General features: G+C 37.9%; 1 protein-coding gene across 5 annotated transcripts in view; it reads right to left on the bottom strand.

The window, feature by feature from the left end:
• Window positions 1-2,876: 2,876 nt before the first annotated feature.
• Window positions 2,877-21,639, bottom strand: part of MROH8 (maestro heat like repeat family member 8) — a 45,091-nt gene continuing 26,328 nt past the window's right edge. The window contains exons 13-24 of one of the 5 annotated variants that reach the window (XM_036229431.1): window positions 19,052-19,187; window positions 16,786-16,985; window positions 15,651-15,788; window positions 15,257-15,371; window positions 14,781-14,921; window positions 13,614-13,778; window positions 12,731-12,886; window positions 10,355-10,477; window positions 8,855-8,954; window positions 8,535-8,600; window positions 4,735-4,906; window positions 2,877-3,215 (exon numbers count right to left, since the gene is read on the bottom strand). In XM_036229431.1, coding sequence (XP_036085324.1) covers window positions 4,758-4,906; window positions 8,535-8,600; window positions 8,855-8,954; window positions 10,355-10,477; window positions 12,731-12,886; window positions 13,614-13,778; window positions 14,781-14,921; window positions 15,257-15,371; window positions 15,651-15,788; window positions 16,786-16,985; window positions 19,052-19,187 — 1,489 coding nt within the window. In that variant the 3' untranslated portion in view covers window positions 2,877-3,215; window positions 4,735-4,757. Of the gene's footprint in view, window positions 3,216-4,624; window positions 4,907-8,534; window positions 8,601-8,854; window positions 8,955-10,354; window positions 10,478-12,730; window positions 12,887-13,613; window positions 13,779-14,780; window positions 14,922-15,256; window positions 15,372-15,452; window positions 15,789-16,785; window positions 16,986-19,051; window positions 19,188-21,639 lie in introns of those variants that run through there. The other 4 variants (XR_004953615.1, XM_036229430.1, XM_036229429.1 and 1 more) reach the window with 4 other exon arrangements.

Raw genomic sequence — 21,639 nt, 5'->3', positions numbered from 1 at the left:
ATGCGTCATCTCAATCAATATAACATTTTCAAATGTGTGAATTTAAATTGAATAGCTGAGATTAGGAATGGGTCCACTCGGAGCAAACAGATTGAAGATTATATATATATATATGTGTGTGTGTATATATATATATACACACACACATATATATGTATATACATGCATCTATATAAATATCTCTGCAAAGGATACGTAAGAAACTGGGAATAATCGTGGTTGCTTATAAGGGAGAGGAATTCAATAGTGGTGAGATAAGAATAGGGAAAGTCACTTTTTACTGTGTATCTTTTTGCATTCCATGAACTATGCACTTGCACTAAAAATTAAATAAATATGCTATAAAATAAATAGATCATCACCTTTGTATGCTATGATACTTAAGATACTTTTTTTTACTACCTGTTTTTATTAGTACGATTGGTTAATTATAAACCGCACCTAATAACTTCTAAGCATTTTGTCATTTTAGAAACTATTTTTCTCTGTATATTTGACTTACAAAAAAAAAAGACCAAAAAATCTCAATAATGGACCATGTAGGAAATGGAGGTTAAATGAAGATTAAAACTCCACAGGACAAGTGGTTTCTGCTTCCTTCACCCCAGAGGTACAAGTGCATGAAGCATGCATACCCCTGATTCCCCAATGAGGTCAAAACTGAATCTGCCATCTTCTCCCCAACTTGTACTTCTATGGGGATCCCCTGGCTCAAGAAACAGCAGGAGAGGCTGCCCAGTGCTCAGAGAGAATCCTGACGTCATCCTGTTCTCTTCTTCCTCACTCCCCACACTCCTTGAATTTTTCCCATCCTAGAAAAGCCACTCTAGGAACACTTTTCCTTCCGTCTACCTCTACCCACTTCCCCTTCCATCCATCTCTCCAGAGTAAAACAAACAAACAAACAAAAACTTTAGGACTAAGGTCCTAAAGTTTGAAATGCAATAGACAAAAACAAAACCCAGGTGTTTAGAACATTTCAGATGTTAACTGATTTAGTAACTAAAGTAACAGACCAAAGGCTAATTTCCTCAATATATAAAAAGCTCCTATGAATCAACATGAAAAAGACTAACCTTTTCAAAACTGGGAAAGGATTTGAACAGTCTTAGAAAAGGAAATAAAGATGACATTGAGACATGAAAAGATGCTCAACCTTTCTAATAAGAAAAATGCAAATTTAAACCGCTGGAAAACTATTTTTTTAACCTATGCAATTGGCAAAAATCCAAAAGTTTGGAGAATGCTTCAGTGACCTCATTTCTTTCAGAGTTAAGCCAAACTCTTTGTCATGGCTTACAAGTCTCTAAGGATTTAGATCTGGTTCCTTATACAACTTTCTCTCTGTCTTAATTTGCTACTCTCTCCTTTTTCATCCCACATTATGTCATACCGACCTTGTGGTCCCTTGAATACCCTAAGCAACCCTAGTGCTTTAGGACTTTTGAGATGGCTGTTTCCTCTACCCAGAATGTTCTTTCCCTAGATCTGCCTCCCTCACTTCTTTCAATTCTTTGCTCAAATAGCTTAATGAAGCCTGTTAACCACCCTATTTAAAATTGTACTCTCCTCTACCCTATAGTCATCATACTTCTGATTCTTCATACCCTGATCTTTTCCCCAGATCATAGTCCAGCTTCTAACATACTTTATGTTTACTTGTATATTATTATACATTATATTACTTCCCTCTCCCTGCTAGAATATAAATCTCACCAAGGCACAGATCTTATTCCTTGATGTTTCCTAATTACCTAGAACAGTGGCTGGCTAGGAGGTGGGGAATTTCCTTAGAAGGATAGCAGGTCCACTTTCTAGGGTATGGTAAATAGTTAAAGCTGAATTGGAGGACTTTGGTCTATGTTAGGATTCCTCAACATGTGTTTTCCGTTAATTGCAGGCTGACCAGGGTGGCCTCCGTTTCACGGGTCCTGATATATGAATTAACTATCAATATCCATAGGAGCCATTTCCGACTAGTGCCGTCTTCCTTAGAACTATCAGACGATAAACTCTATAAGGCGAGAGACAGTGTAGAAGACATAACTAAATCATTCAGCAATTGGCACTCAGTGTTTAAGTTGGGCAGTCATCACTAATTTTCAGGAAGGACAGAGTCCATCACTTTGTGTTTTGCCTAACGGAAGGCAATTGTTAATTATTTTTTCTTATCCTTTTCCTCCAGATTAAAGATCTGGAGAGAGTTTGGGAAGAAGTAGGGAAAGCAGCTGCTTTTATAATATGATTTCAGGGATGACAGGAAAATCTCTATTCTCTACCATCACCCTCAACCCATCCTCTCTCCATCCTTCTCAGTAATGCCTAAAATTTCTTAGAGGTTCATGCCTTTGGCTTAAGAACTCTACTTTGTTAAACAACAAAATCTCTGGAAGAGTTAACTCTATTAAGTCTAGCATTATTAATCACTTATACTAACAGTGAGTTCACCAGATCCCTTCTTGAGAGGTATAGATTTAAAAAAAAAAAAAAAAAAAAAAGAGATAGAACCTGGGAGAAGGAAGGAGGAGGAAGCTGAAATAGGCAGAGAGATAAGATCTATTTTACAATTGTACCTAGTGCAGTTTTACTTGTGAGGGACGATGCCAGAGAGTTTCTCCCCTCCCTCAATCCTATCTTTTATTTACATGATAGTTTCTTTCAATAAGAGAGAGAAAAAAGCATTTCTTATAAGTTTCTCAGTATAAAAAGGAAAAGCAATGCTCAAAATTTTAAATGTGAAAATTTAATAAAGACACAGCTGAGCCATTAATAGGTAATCAACAATAATTTTAATAGTATGTAATGAAAATAAAGCCAAAATATTCAGTTATATTGAACTTTTATTCCAACATATAACAAAGATAAATGTCCAGAAATTTTTATTTTATATAAGATGTGCATCCAATCTTATTAAAAAAATAAAATGAGGTACACTAACTTTTAGGTAGGAAGTATTCAAACTTTGTATTTATTACATGAGCTTCAATAATACTTTACAACATTTGTTTGAGTATGTGAGTGGGGCATGAGTTCAACTGAGATTAATTATAAAATAAATCTGCATTTATTCACATGAGAGAGAAGGACCAGATTGGGGAGGAGCAGAGCAGTTCAGCCAAGGATGTGTACTTTGCAGCCAGATGCCTGAGTTTGGCATTTACTAGTTGGGTGACCTCAGACAAGTCCTTTCATGTTCTGTTCTTCAGCTTCCCCATCTGCAAAATGGAAATAACACATGGAGTAGCATCAGGATTAAAAGAGTTAATCATATAATTTACTTAATCTAGCTCACTGTAAGTACTCAAAAAACTTTACTCATTTGTACTGGATAATCCACAAAATGATAGTGGAATTGCAAGCGTGCTGTGGAGTGGAATTGGATGCATGCTGTGAGACCAAGGAGAAAGCAGCGAGGAATGCATGTAACTCAAATGTGCTTGCTGCACTGAAGGTTAGCACCAAGTTGCCACCCAAGGTGTACTTTTGGCTCTGCTTGAAGGTGAAGATTCAGTCCATCAGACAGCCAGGGCCTGCGTTTCAGCTCAAACTCCTGACTCATAGGCCCAAATGTGAATACCTTTCTTGGGCAGGGATCCTATCCTCTTGACATGCTGTCACATTCCTCAAACATTCAACCCACCATGAATCATGAAGGAATTTGTTCCTACAATGTCTCAGCAGAGGGATGTGGTGAAAGGTAGGGGGACCAGGTGGTAAGAAATTCACATTATTCACTTTAAAACAAAAACTTAATGCAAGTCACCATTGGATGTGTCTATTCTTCATATGCCAGTTGCCTCATTTCCTTTCACTTTTCCCATACCACTTCAAGAGGCCTCTCTGTTGCCTAAATAGTTGAGCCCTGGCTTTTCGCTTATGTTCCTCAACCAAAAAAAATAAATAAATAAAATTTTAAAAAGCCTGAGAATTAAACCAATAGTGACCATTTCTAATTAATCTAGCATGCACCTTGGGGGTTTCCCACACTTTTACATGTAGCTTATCAAAGTAATCACCCAGTACAAATTAATCTCTTTTCTCAGAAAATTTCTGCTTGTAAGAAACTTTTCTGCCTCTCTACTTAAAGCAGACAGTGAGTACTCAACAAATAATAGTTCCAATCCTAGAAACATTGAAGGATCTGATGGCAGTTGTAGGAGAGGGGATTAGAACAAGGTAAAAGGGGAAGTAAGGAGTAGAAACTTCACATATATTGGGATAGATTTAGCATTACAACACATCAGAAGTTTTTTCTTGCTCGAAGGTTTTTAAGGGAAAGGGAAAGGAAGGAGACAGGCCATAAAGAATTTTATAAAAATATATCAATATCAAAATACAAGAACTGGTTGTTACTTTATTCTTAAGATTGTTGACAAGTAGACTGGGCCTTGACACAAAAGCCAAAAATACAAACATTGCAACATTAACATTTAGACTCTCTTTTGAAGCTGTCTTAGATATGTTTATCAAACTGGAACTTTATGAATGTCTGGTATGCCTCAAACACTCAGTAGATTTTCACTACTTCTGCCAATTTAAACCAAGAGCTGCTCTCCCTTACATATTCTAATTCCTTCAAGGTTTTGACAACTATATATACATTATTTATATATATATGTGTTCTGAGATGATTATATGGGTAGTGGTAACTTCATGCTGGCATTGCCTTAAGTCTGAAAAAAAAAAAATGAAGCACTAGATGCCTCTTTGGTTCTTGAAAGGATTAGTTTTTACCTGATGTTGCTTGCCTTGCATTTCTATGTAGGAAGACAACCCATAAGCTTCCACAACCTGAAAAATGTCTGCCTGGGATCTGGTTCAGCCCCCACCATCTGGACTCGGAATAGAGCCTGGGAGGCAACGATGCGCATAGAGGGCTCAGGGTCATTCAGCAGATCTTTCAGATCTAAGTGGCAAGAAAACCCAGGTTGGAGGTGAAGATGGATGGAAATGATCACGGGTCCAGACACCAAATAGCCAAAATCCTTACAGCAGTTGAGATGAAGGGCTAATTTTTTCCAAGCTGCTGCCTGAAAGTTTGTACACTTGTAGATCAATTCCAGTTTTGATCTACAAAACTTACTCATTTCTGAGTTGCCAAATATTTTACTCCTTTATAGTAATCACACTGCCAGGTAGTCTACATAAAATCTACCTGGATCTGCTAAGCTTTCTTTAATAATGTTAATTTCTGAGTTCCTATGTTGGTCCTAGAGGTTACTCTTAAATCATTATTCCTTTTTTCCTATAATATTTTTCATGGCTACATACAATTCTACAATCTGGATATGCTATAAGTTATTCAACTAATTTCCTTGTTTCTAATCTTGGATGTTTCCCATTTTTGCTATTTTAAGTAACACTAAAATGAAAGGTAGGGGGACAGGGTGGTAAGGATTCACGTTGTAATGATTTCTGCTTATTTTTATAGATTAAATTCATAAAAGTGAGATTTGTAGGTCCAAGTATATGTTAATTTAAAGGGTTTTGATACACTTTCCAAACTTCCCTATAAAAAGTTGTATCGATTTATGCTCATACCAGCATACGATGTTAGTTTCCTCTTAACATATCAATGTTAATTAGTAATCTTTGCCATTTTTACAGAAAAACACATATGGTATTTCATCATGGTTTTGTTTCACAAACTTTTGATTACTAGTAATATTGAATATTTTTCATATATTTATTGGCCAATTTGTCTTCTATGAATTGCTTATTCATATTGTTGGCCACTTTTCTTTTGAGAAAGTACTGATTTTTGATTATTTTATTATTTTATTTTTTTAGTAAAATGAGCTTTTTATAGGACTCAAATATTAAGCCAAAATGTAAGCACATAATAATATAATTTATATAAAGTTTTTAAAAGTACAAATGGTGTTCTATGTTGTTTGGTACACATACAAAAATACTTGGACATATATATACTTGTAGTAAATGATTAAAGACATACATGAGTATGATAAACATTAATTCAAAAATTGTTACTTTTAGAATAGGCAGAGTAATTGAATTGTAAATGGATGTGCATACAGCTTCAGTTGTATTTGTATTTTTCATCTCTCTGTCAAGCATCATTCTGGCTATTTTCTGTTTATGTATCTTTTAGTTTACTAATCTTCTCTTTAGGTGTGTCTAATTTGATCTTGAACCCATTTATTGAGTTCTCAGTTTCAGTTACTATATTTCCAGTTCTAAGATTTCTGTTTTTATAATAGTTTCCAGCTTTCTGCTGAAATTCACCATCTAATTGTGTAATTTCTTTCAAGAACTTGGAAGGGTCCAAGATTTTACCCCTTTTACAAGCTAACTAGGTATCATGCCATATTGTCATGGATTCTGAAAGAAGACACAAGACTCCTGGGTCAGAGACACATGACACTGTTGCAGCACAGCAAGATGCATGTGCGTCATGATTGCCTTGGTTCCCCTTGCTCCTCAGGTGCCACAGAGGTGGTGAGGAACAGTTTAGCTGGATACTGTACGTGCAGTGGGTTTATGTCATAGCCAAGGACCTTCTGCCGGGAAACCCAAATCTTTTATAATGGGCTGCAAGGAAATCTTTTCATTCTCTGTGGAGAAAGACCTTATCTTTATTATACTGCATAGTAAGTAAATCTTCCTGCTGCTCGAGAGGGAGAAACTATCTCTTTCCTCCAAGGAAGTTTCTACATAAATGTCTTAAAAGATAATTCAGAAAAAAAAACTAGGAAGTACTGATATTTTCAAAGGATAGTAACCTTTTATCATATTGCAAATACATTCCCCCATATTATTGTTTATATTTCCATTTTGTCTGTTACATTTTCTTCAAAGTTGGTTTTTAAATTTTTTATATAGATAAATCTGTCATTCTTTTACATAATGGACCTGTGTTTGTATCATATTTTAAAAAGCTCTCCTTAATTTCTAATTCTCCAAGGACTAAAAAAGGCTCAAGACCTCTTCATAGTTTGGAGATCGCCTTTCCTTCCTTTCTTCCTTCCTACTTTCCTTCCTTCCTTCCTTCCTGCCTGCCTGCCTGCCTGCCTGCCTTTTTTATTATGGTGACATTGGTTAACGAAATTCAGTAAGTTTCAAGTGTACAATCCAATGGCATATCTATATTGCATTGTGTTTTCACTGCCCATAGTTAGATTTCTTTCTGTCACCACTTATTTGACCTCTTTTATCCCATCTACCTCTCCCCTCCCCCCATAGGAGCTTTTTATTTCTTAAGTAGCATTTTAGTCTTTAAATTAATCCTGTTTATTTTCAAAATGGAATACTTGATTAGTTTTTCATTTCTTTCAATGTAAGTATTATGATCTGTCTTCATAGAATACATGAGAGAGCAGGTATCAATTTTGGAATCCAAAGGAATCAAAACCTATTTTGTCATGAAAGTAATTGATATTTTAAATGTTGTTATTTCTGTTTAAATTTGCTTAAAACTGCCTATGGAAAATAACATAAACTAGTTCAAAAAAGAGTGCTTGGGTGTTACTACCCTATTTCTAAATCAGTATAGCCATTGTAGGGAAAGGAGAGGTAGGATTATTCCATTAGGTTGAACCACATGAGGTTGCTGGTATTTGCCTGTTTTTGTCCTACAAAATGGCAATTTTATATGGTTCATTCTAATATATATGTATATAACTTATATACATTTTCTAGATCTATATAGATAACTTAAGAATAGAAAAGGAACTTTGATTCCCTGGTGTTTTAAATTAGAAAATAATTTCCTTTTAATTGAATAGAATCAACCATGTAGAATTCTACCTCATAGAATAAAATAATCTATATGACTTTTTTTTTTTTTTTTTGCTTCTGATATCTGTGGAGAAGTAGGAGAGCTTAGAGAAAAATAGCATGATTTTTCTTAAATAAGCTTTAGCCTCAGGCTATTTTATCAGTTATATATTTTTATTTTAAAACCAGTGACTTATTCAGGATTTTAATTTGGTTCTCAAAATACATGATTTTGGATCGCGAGACTTAGCATTTCATGTATTTTTAAATTGTAGGACTATTTCTTAAGTGGGAATAAGTAATTCTTGGAGGGCTGAATCCTCAAAGCTGCACAATTATAAAAAATTTTCACTCACTGAAAATTCAGAAAACCATTTGCATGGTGGTTGCCTTATATCACTATAAAACGGTTTTATTATTAAGTCCTACCACATTACAGGACAACCATTTATTAAAAACAGTGGTGCAGTCATCTCTGGGGTACTAGTGAGGTGTCATCATAGTTTACTGAGATAGTATTTTTGGGTAGTGTCTAACTTCCTAAGAGACAAGTTCAGGAACTGTCCCTTAGACAATTCATCAAAGCTGGTTTCCAGACAAAAGGGTCATGTTTTTTCCTAATTGGACTGGGATGGGCCTTTCACTCAGCTGAAGTCTCCAAGGGCTTCCACTTAGCACAAAAGTCAGGCTTTCTGGTCTCCAGAGTCTCAGCTCTGCCACAGAGCCTGCCTATAGTCACTGCCTCAGATATCTTCCAAAGTATGGGGCACCCCAAAACCAAGTATTTTATCACTTACCGTCCTCTATCCAGTCAGTACTCTTCATCCTGAGCTTACTGTGATCCACGTACTTTGAAAAGAGCCCTAAATGTAGAACAAAGTCAGTGAGTCTGTGACCCGGTTTTGGCTCTAAGCGGCTAGCGGAACTGGCTTTTTGATAATTAGATTCTAAAAACTGAATTTACAAGTGCCTGATAGTTACCTATAGATAACATAGTCCCTTTCTCCAAAGAAGTACTTCCAAGGTCACCTTCATAAAGAATGAGGATACTTGATAACATAATTTGGGAAAGAATAGGATAGAAGTGACTGTAGAAATAAAAGGGTTTTCTTTGTACCTATACATAAGACTGCTGCTCTTCTGATAGGAAGTTTTGCATTCCTGGAGAACATCATTGTTTGGGCTAGGATGTTCACTTTCCCTGTGAGTTTTTTTCCCTAAGCGGGGGGAAAAGTAAGAGTATAAAGGAGTGAAGTAGCAGCGCTATTTTTATCAGCCTCACTATAGTTTCCAGAATCAGAGACTATGTCAGATATACGTATATAGTAGAATGTTTGAAATAATTACAGTTGCTTAATGAATATTATGTCACAACGATCCCTTAGACAAGTTAAATCTTCTGAACACACCTTGCTCACACCCACTTATGCTGCATATTGTGCCTGTAAGAGCTTCAAATCCATCTTCACTTCTTTGTACCTAAGTCTTCTCTATTCTCTAAGCTCAGCCTTGAGTCTCCCTGAGTTCTCCCCTGGCAGCTCTCGCTTTCCTGATCTAACCCTGCTCTGAGCATTTTGCAGGTAATCCTTTCTTGGCACATATTGTTTTCTACCTTGAGTTTCTATTTAATGTTCACAGAGGTTTTCTCTCCCTTACTAGCTTGCAAACTCCCCTTAGGAAGTTTTAATCCTTAGCATGTTTCTGGGTTCTCCACAGCCTGTTGCACACTGGATGTGCTATGCTTACTGGGTGAATGAATCTACCTCTCAGTGGATCTCTTATAAGGCTAGGCGCCTCAGGGATAAGAGGAGAATAAGAATTTGCTCTCATACAACTTATGATTTAACGTGGATAATGTGTAGTCTTACCCACCGAGAGCACTGAATTTCCTGCTATAAATACTGTCATCAATCCATCACTTAGAGGTTTGGCTGCATGTCAGAGATAATCCCCATTGGAAAGCCTGACATGAGGTTACAATAGGGCTTCCTAGCCCTCTAAGTCTGATCAGAGGAGCCCATACTGGGACCTAACAGGCTATAGACATGGAAGAGCCTCAGGAATAGTCAGTCCTAGGGTCTTTATTGTAGGACCCCAGTGGTTCTAGAGTTAGTTGTTTAGAAAAAAAAAATATGTGGACTTTCTGAGGCTGCCCTGGCTCAAGCCTGTCCCTCAGATTGGCCACAGTAGACTTTGTCAAGTTTGCAAGAAACTGCCATCAGGCTACATGGCCTATAATAGCATGCAGCCCTTGCTTGGGGCTCCCTAACCATGTTCCAATAAAGAGTAAAACAATCCACTATATCTAAGGAAAGGATAGAGATCATTGTAAAGGCAACACATAACTTCATTTCAGTTCACTCCACAAGTAGTTACTTGAGTATGTACTATCAGCTTGACCCTGTAGACTGGCCCAGGAGAGTGGGGGTCCCAAGAATTCACCGGTCTTTTCCGTGAGGAAGGATAGTAACGGAAAGTGTATTTGTGACTCAGTTGGGAGGAAACTATAGATTCACAGTACAAAATGGTTCATAAATATCAACTGCTGATTAAAAACTACATCTAAAAAAAGATTCAGCATATTAAATAGTTAACAAAGCCATTATTTCTCACGTACAAAGAATTTGCAGATTGTTCCAACTTCACTAGGGTTGATGTACCAGGGGCCTTTGCAGTACACTTCATGGGGCAGCCTCCACTTCAGGAACTGGGAACATATAGTTAGGACTCGCCTGCTCGCCTATGAAAAAGATGATCAGAGATTAACATTTTCGAACATTTTTTAGCTGAGGTGACCCTTCTTCAAATAAAACTGACATTAAAGTCCAATATGAAAAGTTGATATACTCAGAATTATCATGGTTGAGTGAAGGGAGGGGTAGAAAAGAGCCAGAGTCCTGCCCTCTATCAACTTTCCCTCCCAAACAGTCCCTAAAGGGGACCCGTAAAACCTGTGGGTTTCTGCGGAGTTTGCAGAAAGCACTAGTCTAGGGTAAAAGTGTAACACCCAGACCAGGATGCCCATTTGCTGCTCCTATGTTATTTTTCTGTCGCTCTACACAGGGAAGTGTAGTTCCTCTTCTCACAGTCCTTGTGGAATCTCTGGCTTGGAAGGAACTCTGGAGTGTATAGATCCTTTTCTGATTCAGACACTAGAGCAAAATTTAGCAAGTGGGCCTCTTCTTTGTGCATTACTCTGGGAATGTCTCCCATGCACCATATAACACCTCTGATGAGTCTCCAAGTAAGTATATTGTTCCAGGTCCACTAGATATTTGGGTCATTGAAATTCCCTTGGGGATTGATGGGCATGCAAATCAGTTCAGCTACTTTGTTTGGTAGCTTGTAAATATCTAATAAAATTAAAAATACCCTGATATTCCATGTCTGGGTTTATGCACTCAGGAAACTCTCACACATGTACACAAAGAAATTTGCACAAGAATGCTCATTGTTGTAATAATGAAAAACTGAAAATAATCTAAATGTCTAGGAATAGAAAAGTGGGACAAGTTGTAGGATATTCTTATGGTAGAATCCTATATGGCAGTGAAAGTAAATGAACTAGAGCTATACAACATAGATAAATCTTATAATGTTAAACAATAAAGTTTATAAGTGATACAACACAAAGTTTTTTTACATACACTTTTTTTTATCTTGTTTTTGTTTTTGTTTTTAGGCAAGGCAACCCTTGGTTGACCTCAAAGATTGCAAGGAACTTTCAGTTTACAATCCCTTATTTTTTAAATCTTTTTATGCCTACTACATCACCTGGTCTTCCTAGGTGGTCTCCTATCCAAGTACTAACCAGGCCCAACCCTGCTTATCTTCCAAAAACATACAAGGTTTTAAAACATGGAAAATATTACCACAGAAATGATAAAAATAAAATTTAGGATAATAAATCTTAGGAGAATTTGATTGGGAATAGGTGCACAATTAATTGTTTTATTTCTTAGCGTGGGTGGCAGACATGTGGGTGTTTATTATGTCCTTCGTGTCAGTGATTCCCAACCTGTTGAACATTAGATCTCTCCTCTCTGCTTAAGAAACCCTCAGAGGAACCTTGAAGAGGTGGCTAGATGTTGTTGAAGGTTTGAAGGGAAAAAACCCAGAGCCTCAGCTGCTCTAGGCCTTGTCTGATTGCCAAAGGCTGGTGGGGCAGGTTGGTGGCGGCTATCAATACCTCCACATATCTGAAGCATATCTGGTTGGGAAGCTCTGCTCCATACTTTATTGGGGTCTGAAATATTTCATATTTATGGCTACAAGGCTATAAAACTTCCCCCATAACAAAGTGCCAAGGTCCATCATAATCTTAAATCCTGTTTCTGAACCTGCTTTTGTTTCTGTAAGAAGGAGCACAAGTAGGTAAGAATTTCAGCATTTTTCCAGAATCTGTGAAGCCCAAACCTACTTCTCTGGTTTGCTGTAACTGGTGGTTACAGTTAGCACCTTGGAATAGACAGGCTTCTGACAGTACCAAAAGATGATGACATTCCACCCACAAGTCTTATGGCAGAAACTCCTGGAAGATTAAGGAGAGGTAGTAAAGGCTTCCCCACGTTATCAGAGAAGCTACTATTTCTTACTTAACCTCAATACAAGTCTTTTTGTCTCAAGGCCATGAGACACTTCTTGACTGAAAGAAGAAAGATAAAAGAGTATTATTATTGTCATTAACAAAAAGAGTTTGTTGAATTGGGCACCGTATCTAGGGCTCTTACCTAGGCCAAATGTTGGGGTGGGGCTTCAAAAGGTATAATACATTCGTTCTTACCCACAAAGAGCCATAATTTGCTATACAGAAAGAGTAAGATTTTTGCACAATTCACTTAGGCAAAATAATTGAAAGGTAGACTGTACCAGAGGCAATAGGGAATAAAGATGGTACCACAAAGTCTCCTGTCTCAAAGATATGAACTATTATTTGCAGATTTGGCTTTGGTTTTGAAGTAAAATTCAGAAATAAGTTGATAGTAGGCATTACCTCAGCTACTGCATCATTTTCATCCTGAGAATATAGAAGTAGTGGAATCAAGCTGTCCAGGACTTGGTTCTCTACCTTTTTTTTATCTGTGTATTTCACGGACTTTATGGCGGCTCCAAAGAGGGTCATGGAGAAATGTTGAACATCAGGTCTCACCTATGAAGGGAACATCCAAAGGAAAGCAACTCACTGAAACTGTTCATACTTAACTTATAAGAGCATTAGTTGGTTGAAGTGCCAGTCCTACTGTGAAGCTATTGAGCTGTAGGTAGCTGAGGGCAAGAAACTAAACATATGTGGAAATAGCAAGACCCGCCACTTTGTACTACTTGTTCTCTCACCGTGAGATATGGGCACAGTCCCACCTGTAGTCGTCACACCTTGTGCCTGATACTAGTATTAACCATTCACACAGCTGTTTTGTTGAAATTCAAAATCCCAGCCTTGGTATATTTGACTCCTCCAAGGACATGGTTCATTGTGCTTCATGTATTTCTTTTTCGGAAAGTCTTTGCAATTTGGGATGGGAACATATGTATAGTCTACCATCTTGACCCAGTTCCAATCATTCCTTGAAAGGAAAGATAATGTCTTTTCTTATAAAAGCTCTGTCCCCATTTCATGAAGTAGGGGAGTACCTTGGCAAGTCTCTATGTCTCATGTTTTTGTTTTTGTTTTTGTTTTTTTTTAAATCTGAAAAACAATAATATCAGCTCTACCAACACCATAGGTTACCTGGAAGGGTCTTAGGAGAGATTTGAAAGTGCTCTAAATATACAAAGCACTGTATAAAATAGGGCGTATTTATTACTATTCCAACCTCTATTTGCTGCTATGCTGTTACCCTCCCCCTAGGACAGTCTCTCCACTCTCACTGTCTTACATCATCAAACAAGGAGTACAGGGTCCTCATCATGGCAGTCAGGGTGGTGAAGTCTATTGTTCTAACAAGCTGCAGGAGGATCTGGATGGCCAACAAAACGATCTTCTCGTCTGTTTCACATAAGAGGTCTAAGATGGTCGGCAACAGCTTCTTGATGTCTTCCCTCTGTGAGCCGAAAGAGAGCGCATCACAACCTCTCCAGAGAGCACTTCATCTGGTACCAAAGTAGGGCTCCCCGCCTTTACTCAGTACCTGGCGTTTGTTGAATTTTTGCTGGCACTGGTTAGTCAAGGGCACAGAAGTGAAGAGGGTATGAATGCCCTCTTCCAGGACTGATATGTAGAGAAGAGAGCAGGGTGAGGTTGAGACTAGGTGACGTTAATCTAGCTATATGGACTTGGGCTTAATGTAAGGAACTGTTTTCCTAACAACAAGAGAAAATGGAATGGCTAGCTCGAGTCATAGTGAGTTTCCCAGCATGGAAGGTGTTCAAACAGAGCCTCAATGATTCCTTGTAGGAATTCAAGCAGAAAATGACAAAGGACCCTTAAGGGTCTTTCCCATTGGGATTCTGCTCTTTTGAAACCCCTCAAAAGGAACATCCTCAGGGGTTTAAAGTTTAAAACATACATGTAAAAAGTAAATACAATAAGCCAACCAATATTGATGTATGTAATCAACCATAATATATTTTTTAAATAAAAGAAATAGAACTGAAGTTTGTTTGTTTGTTTTCCCCCTAATTTAATCTTCTCTTCTGACTCAGGCTTAGTTTCTGGCTCGGCCTGTGGAAAATAAGCTTTCGACATGGATGTCAGCGACTCTTGTCTTAGATAAGGCAACATGGTACGAGGCATAAAAAGACACCTGCCTGTTGCCCAGGTTGTGATAATGAGGGTACCTCCTACACAGACTGCAGGTTTCAAATATTATGAATGTGTGCGACTTGGACTTTTTATTTTTTTAATTTCATTAAATGTTTAACAGTCTGGACTTACATATTTCTTAGGCATAAAATTCAAATGGTACAAGGGGATGTACTCCCAATCCACTCCTACACTCAGGCCACCCAACTTTCCTCCTCAGCTGTTACCAGTTTCTTGGGTATCTTTCTGGGGTGCATTTTATTTATGACTTAAGAATCAGTGGTCTGGGGGCCCCTCCTACCATCTTCTGATGTTTGACAAGATAGCGTAGTCCCCTCAGGGCAAGGATTCTAAAGAGATTGTTTCCATGTTGTAGCCAGTCTTTCAAGCGGTCGACTGAGTATATGCTGGGCAGTCTCCTAGCCACTGGACTCTGGAGAAGCTGAAAGAACCCAGAAATCAGTCAAAGAAGTTATCTTTAAGCTGTTTTTCATGAAAGGAGCCACTTTCCCACTAACTCCAAATTACATATTTCCCTTTGAAACCTCCACTATACAGCACATACATTCAGGGTGTTTGCTTATGCTGCAGGAACATAAGGAATGCTGAATAATGAATATGTGGAAAGAAGAATTTCAATAGGCTTGAACTTGAAACTATTTCTATCCCACATCTGAAATGGATCCTAGCTTCTCACTGAATCAGATAGGGTCTAGGAAGACAGGTAATGCTGCTTTATAGGCTTCCTGAACCCAGCTTCTAAACAATCAGTCTTACCTCCACAAAAAAGCCTGCAGATGTGAGTTTATGTTTATCGTTCCCTTTGTTAAGAAGAGGGACTAACAAGTATATGACCTTATGAGCAATGAGGTGATTTTTTTCCAGCAATGCACTGTAAAACAGAACACCAACAGAACAACTCTTAGAAATGCTCCTAAACGGAGAGCATTTTTCCCGGGCTGGGGGCCCTCTGAAGTGTTTGCCTAGCTTCAGGTGCAAGGGAGGTATGGCAGGGCCACGGCATCTGAAAAATTTGCCTGGCATTACAGGTCTTTGCCCACCCTGCAATGAGAAGATTATCCAACCTTGGTTTCTGTGATAACTAAAAGGGGAAAGAATACCTTAAAACAATGCTGATTTAGAGCAGCAATGCATGGCAAGGAAGCCTTACTTGGCAAGGAGAGATACTCCCTGAAGATGACTAGCTTTTCCTGCCAGGAGGGTCCATCCTTTATTTTTTTCCATGATGTGGAATTCCTGCCAGCACAAGGTTCTGAAGAGGAGAGCCTTTGTAGCCTGTATGGCAAAGCTAAATAGAACAAAAACAGTACAGGTGAATAGAACAGGTTACCCCAGCACACAATCACCCGGCTCTCACTGAGGAGGGACATGTCCTGGGAACTGCTGGACGGTAATTCTCTTTCTAGATTTCCCCAAAGACTTCAAATGCTCTAATAACTTGAAAGGGCCTTCACACAAATTATAGGCATGAAGAAATCTAACCAGATTTTGTTTCCCTGGGATTTGGAAAGATTTCTATGATAAAACAAATAATATGAGATGGTAAACAGATAACCCACTGCTTTAAAAAAGCTTTATTTAGATACCATTTATACCCCATAAAATGTACCCCCACTGCCTTTTTTTTTTTTTTTTTTTTTTTTTACTACTTATTGAACTAGTATCCTGGATATAACATCAGGGAGTTTTAAAGCTGGAAGGGTCCTGGGAGAGCATCTAGTCTGATATCATTTACAGATAAGGAAATTGAGGCAAAGAACAATAAGAAATTTGCCCAGGGTGCACAGCTAGTTAAAGAATGAGAATTAGAACTCATTTCTCCTGACTCTTAGTCAAGCGTTCTTAAATACTCCACATTTCAGCGTTTCCTCTGAAAGAAATCCATGTGCCACAGCAACACTAAGAAATGTCTATTGAGACCCTAATGGGGAACTAAAGGTACCTCTCTAGGCAATAAAGCATAAATGAGATATTGTTCAATTATGGATCAGTATGGTTTCAGGGGTTTCTTGATTTATCAAGAAAGAGCTGGCATAATATCACACATTATTTTGCAAGGCATCTGAACCCAGATAGTCTAATCTACCTTGGCACCATTAAAACCAAAGACAACCAGCAAGAGCCCAGAATAATTCCTGGGCATTTCATCTTGATGTCGCATGAGGATAGAAGACTGTAAGTCTCTCCCATAGTTAGGAACACAGCTTAGCCATCCTTGTATCCACTACTGTGCCCAGTGTTTAGTAAATGTTAGTTAAAGTCAATGAAATCACAATGGGCAGTACCACAAAGGGGTGATTGTAGAGACTTTTGAAGGCATTTCCTGTTCTGTGTACAGACCACTTGGGATGGCGACATCAGACATGGTGAGGCCAATGCTGTGGTGAATCTGGACGAGTAGTGTCATGAGAAGCTGAGGAAAGAGTCGGAACGTAGCCGCTCGGAGTCTGTTTCCCACAAACACCTCATAAAGGGCATCTGTCACCTGTGGTAGAAAAGGCACGAGCAGAGCTGAACATGCTAGCCCTCGTCCTTACCATTGCTTTACTTCTGCTTGTGCCAGAACATACTTTCTGGTTTCACTATCCCATGGGCAGTACAGGAGTGGCACTCAGTGTAGGGACACAATAGTGAGGGGGAAAAGGAAGAGGAGCGAAGTGGTTATTAAAAGATACCAATGGCTGAGGGGGACTCTTGAAATCCAGAAGTAAACTATAAAGGAAACTATTAACATATTTGACTGTATACACATATAAAACTAGGGTAATTTATCATAAACAAAGTTAGATGACAAATAACCTGAAAGGTATTTGTACAATGTAATATTCTTAATATATAAAATGCTCTTACATCTCAGAAAAAATATAAAGGCTGCTACTCAAAGTGTGGGCCACACACCAGTAGTACTGGCTTCACCTGGGAGCAGGTTAGAAATGAAGAATTGCAAGTACCATCCAGACCTTCTGCATCAGAATCTGTATTTCAGTTAGATGCTCACATGATCGTGGTTTGTGTGCATGTTAAAACTGAGATGCACGGGTATATAGGACATGAGCACACAAGTCAGAAAGAAGAAATACAAAGAGACAATTAAAAAACATGTATAAATGTTCAGCCTCACCAACAATGAAATTATAATTATCTTTTTTATTTACCCCTAGATAGGTAGATAAATGAAATCATAATTAAAACATGTTACTTTTTCATCTGTGAGCTAGGCAACAATGAGAAGCCTGGTAATGCTTGTGTGATGAGGGTGTGGTGGGTAAATGGGCATTCCCATACACGGCTGGTGGAAGGGCAGTGTTCTAGAAGAACATCTGGGAACACTACCAGAAGTTGAAATAAGCCCACACCTTGACCTAGAAACTCCCCTTCAGTGGACTCTAGCCTAAGAAAATAATTGGGTAAGTAGCGTATAACAAAATTTATGTCTACATTATTAAGTTTGCTACAGTACCGTTTTAATGGCAAAAGTTTGAAAACTGTCAAAATGAAATAAATGTAAGTTCTGTACCATATATTACCTGTTTTTAAAATGGCAATTAAAAATAAATAAATTACTATGCAGCCATGGAAAGGATAACAGAAAGCCCTGGATATTGATATGGAAAGTTTATACATTGTTAAATGAAAAACAGGTCATCAAACAGTATATGTGCTATGATCCTTATAGTTTATATACATATACAATTTTAGAGACTAACAGAATTAAATATATATTTTTTCTGCCCTAACTCCTAAAACTGCACTAAAATGACATTATAGGGATTTTTAAAAAGGCATAAACCCACAACAGAGAGAACAGGAGAGGAGACAATAGCAGACTAGAGATGTTGAAATAATTTTGGAAGATAAAAAAAAAAAGTATAAAAATAATTTAGGCGGGAAAAGCTGAACCGTAAACTGGTAGGGAAGAAAATAAAATAAAAAAGGTATATGTGGACAATGGGGAAGGCTGTGCACATAGCAGTCAGGGGGTTTATAGGAACTTTGTACTTTCTGCTTAATTTTGCTGTGAACCTAAAACTGCTTTTTGAAAAAAGTCTATTTAAAAGAGAAAAAAAGGGGAGGGAATAGCACCCCAAACATACACAAAAAGTTCACATATGTATAAACATTTCTAAAAACTTCATTTTAAGGAAGATGGTATAACCATTATTTAAATATTTACCATCTGGTCCTTTACAGAAATGGTTTGCCGACCACTGCTTAAAAAAGGACCTTTGCTCTCTATTTTGTACTCTTTTGTATTATTTGAAAAATTTTTTCATGAGTTTGTATTATTCTTAACTATGATGATTTGTATTTCATTAAAGGATGAGAGAAGGAATGTTTAAAACATATTAAACCAAACTAATTCCTTCACTTTCCCCAACTCCCTCCATGTCAATTCCTTGGTAGAGACACACTGGAGATTTCTAATGGTGACAAAAGAAAACTTTTAAAGGAACCAAAAGGAACACTCTCTAGATGGGGTGTCTGGCCAGTCATCCCAAGAAGGGGGAGCATGCTGAGCTGAAGTTGGAAGGGCAGAGTGCAATGGCTTACAGCAACAGCCACATAGGCCATCTTCTCCTGGGTGGGCACATTATGGCATTTCTGCAGCTTTCTCATGAGCCTCCACAGAATCCAGGTTGTGCTGGGCAGCTCCACCTCCAGAGTTCTCCACAACTCAGCCAGACACCTAGAAATCCCAGATAGGAAGATTCAGGAGAACGGCTTATCTTAGGCCTACCATGATCACAATCATCCTAGTCTGTTTGGAATCCAATCTGTAAGAGATTTTCTTCTGGTTTAGTCCTTCAGAGTAGCAAAAAACTTACCATCCAATTTCATAACAATAACTCCCAAGGTTTTATAAACTCACGTTCCCAGCACTTCGGCTTGGACTTCAACACCATTCACAAACTGGTCCCTACATTTTCAGTCTCACAACTTCCTTATCACATACTCTGTGCTCTAGCTACCCCAGGCCATTCACTTTTACCAAACTGACAGTGACTCTGAAAACCCTATGTCTTTGCTTATGTCATATCCTTAAGCTGGAAGGTCCATTCTGAAACGCTTCTCTGCTCATCAAAATCCTTCCAGGTCCAGCTCCAATGTCTTCTCTTCTATGGAGGCTTTGCTGCTTCTTCACCATGTCACTCATGAAAGTTCCCATAACACTTAAAGAATTTCTTATTTATAGACTCAAAGGTGGGGCCTGAGGTTTATATAAACATTGTGGAGGAGCATTAAGGTGTGTGTGTTGGGGGGTGAAGACTGAGAGTTACTCATGCCTTTAACCCATTCTTTTGTTTCCGGAATCTACCTAGGTATCTTTGTATGCAAGAGTCAATGTTTTTTTAAAAGTGTGGTCTTCCAACTATCTGCATCAGAATCACTCTAAAAACTGAGGGGCTATTCCAACATTTCCCTCCTCACTCTGGTCATTCTAATCTATGAATAAAACAAAGTAAATGTCTAAAGGACCGCTAAAGTGAAGGCCAGAAAGGCAATGTGAGATGCTGAAAAGCCTCATAACTATAGACTATCGACATTCATTCCTGGGGTGAAATTAAGAAATTCCGATATTTACTTACCTTTAGTTTTTTTTTTTTTTTTCTCTGCATTCCTGAGGGAGTAAATGAAGTACTGTGATAAGCTGTTTATTGTGAAAGAAGTGTTTCAAAATGCTTTTGGTTCTGCACATTGGTTATGTATGCTGGGAATGCATTTGAACTAGGAAAACACACACATTGGCCTATAAACCTTCACAGATTTTAATATGAAAAAAATCATTTGGAGTGTTTGCTGAAAATATGGAATGGGTCTCACTTCCAGTGATACAGGTTCTGTAGATGTGGCATGGTTTGTTATTTTTTGCCCATCATTTGGGAATGAGCATCTATTCAACTGTTTCATACATTCCTGGCATTTATTTTTGCTTTTCTTCTGTCTAGCAGTCTCTTCCACTCCCCCATGCCGCCATCTACTTGGCTAATTTACACTAAAAACTCAGCTTGGGGCAGCCCTTCTTTCGGAAATCCTTCTCCAATCCTTCACCTAAGTGAGTTCCCTCCTAAGGTCCTCCGCGGAACTTACTTTGCTTTGGCATCCTCTGCTATTCATCTGTGTCTGCTACCAGATTGTGTGCTGCTTGAAGCCAGGGTCCCTATCCTGTCCATTGCTTCCCTGGTGCCTAAAAGCACCCTGGACACAGCAGATGCTTTGAACAGACTCTTAAGAACAGTCACCCCAATCTGTACATAAACGAACTAATGGACTTCAGGTAAATGACTAAAATATAATCAGAATGAAGTTTCCTAACTCATTTTTCTTTCTAACAGGTTCCATGTTCTCATATGATCTAAAGCAGCAGTTCTCAAAGTCCTCCAAGAGCTAGTACAAATACAAACACAATAAAATAATGCTAAACTTATAGTTAAAATAGATATATTTGATATTCTGTACTAAATCATATATTTTATAAAAGAATCTAGTATAGCTAAGCTGAAGCGAGTAGTAAAGATTTAAAAACAATGTATTAGAGAAATATACTAAAATAAGAATATTTTTAAAAATCTATATAATTCATTTTTCTCTCAATGAGAAGTCCTCCTTTATTTGATTTAATAGTAGAATGTATAAGTTCAGCTTATAGAAAACGTCAGCACTACACCAAGATATGTGAGAACCATTCATTGAAAGTGAGTTTCGAACAGTTTAAAGCTGAGAAATCTTTTCTTCAAATACAAAAATCACAATATATAAAGCAGATAAAAGAGGTTTTGCTCTAGTTAAAGTGGTGGGGGTTGGGTGGGGTGGGGACTGGAGCCCTCTTCTAATACCTCACTGCCTCCCCATAAAGGCATGTTCTGGAACTTCCTGGGTGCCTCCAACTCTGAAAACCAAAATCCAAACCAAACCAAACCAAACCAAACCAAACCAAACCAAACCAAACACAAAACATCTTGTTTATTCTTCTCTATGATTCTATTCTTTTTATGTATATTCTTACATACTTATTTTTTGGCTAAATCTCAAGTGCATTACAGACATCATGACATTCATCCCTAAATACTTCAGTATCTATCTACTAAGAATAAGGAAATTCTTCTGTATAACCATATTATCTTTTCACACCTAAGAAA

Source organism: Rousettus aegyptiacus, unplaced genomic scaffold (genome assembly GCF_014176215.1).
Source record: "Rousettus aegyptiacus isolate mRouAeg1 unplaced genomic scaffold, mRouAeg1.p scaffold_m13_p_12, whole genome shotgun sequence".
In the NCBI taxonomy this organism is placed as follows: domain Eukaryota; kingdom Metazoa; phylum Chordata; class Mammalia; order Chiroptera; family Pteropodidae; genus Rousettus; species Rousettus aegyptiacus.
The sequence above is the reverse complement of the archived record's forward strand: the minus strand, read 5'-3'. Positions and strand labels throughout refer to the sequence as shown.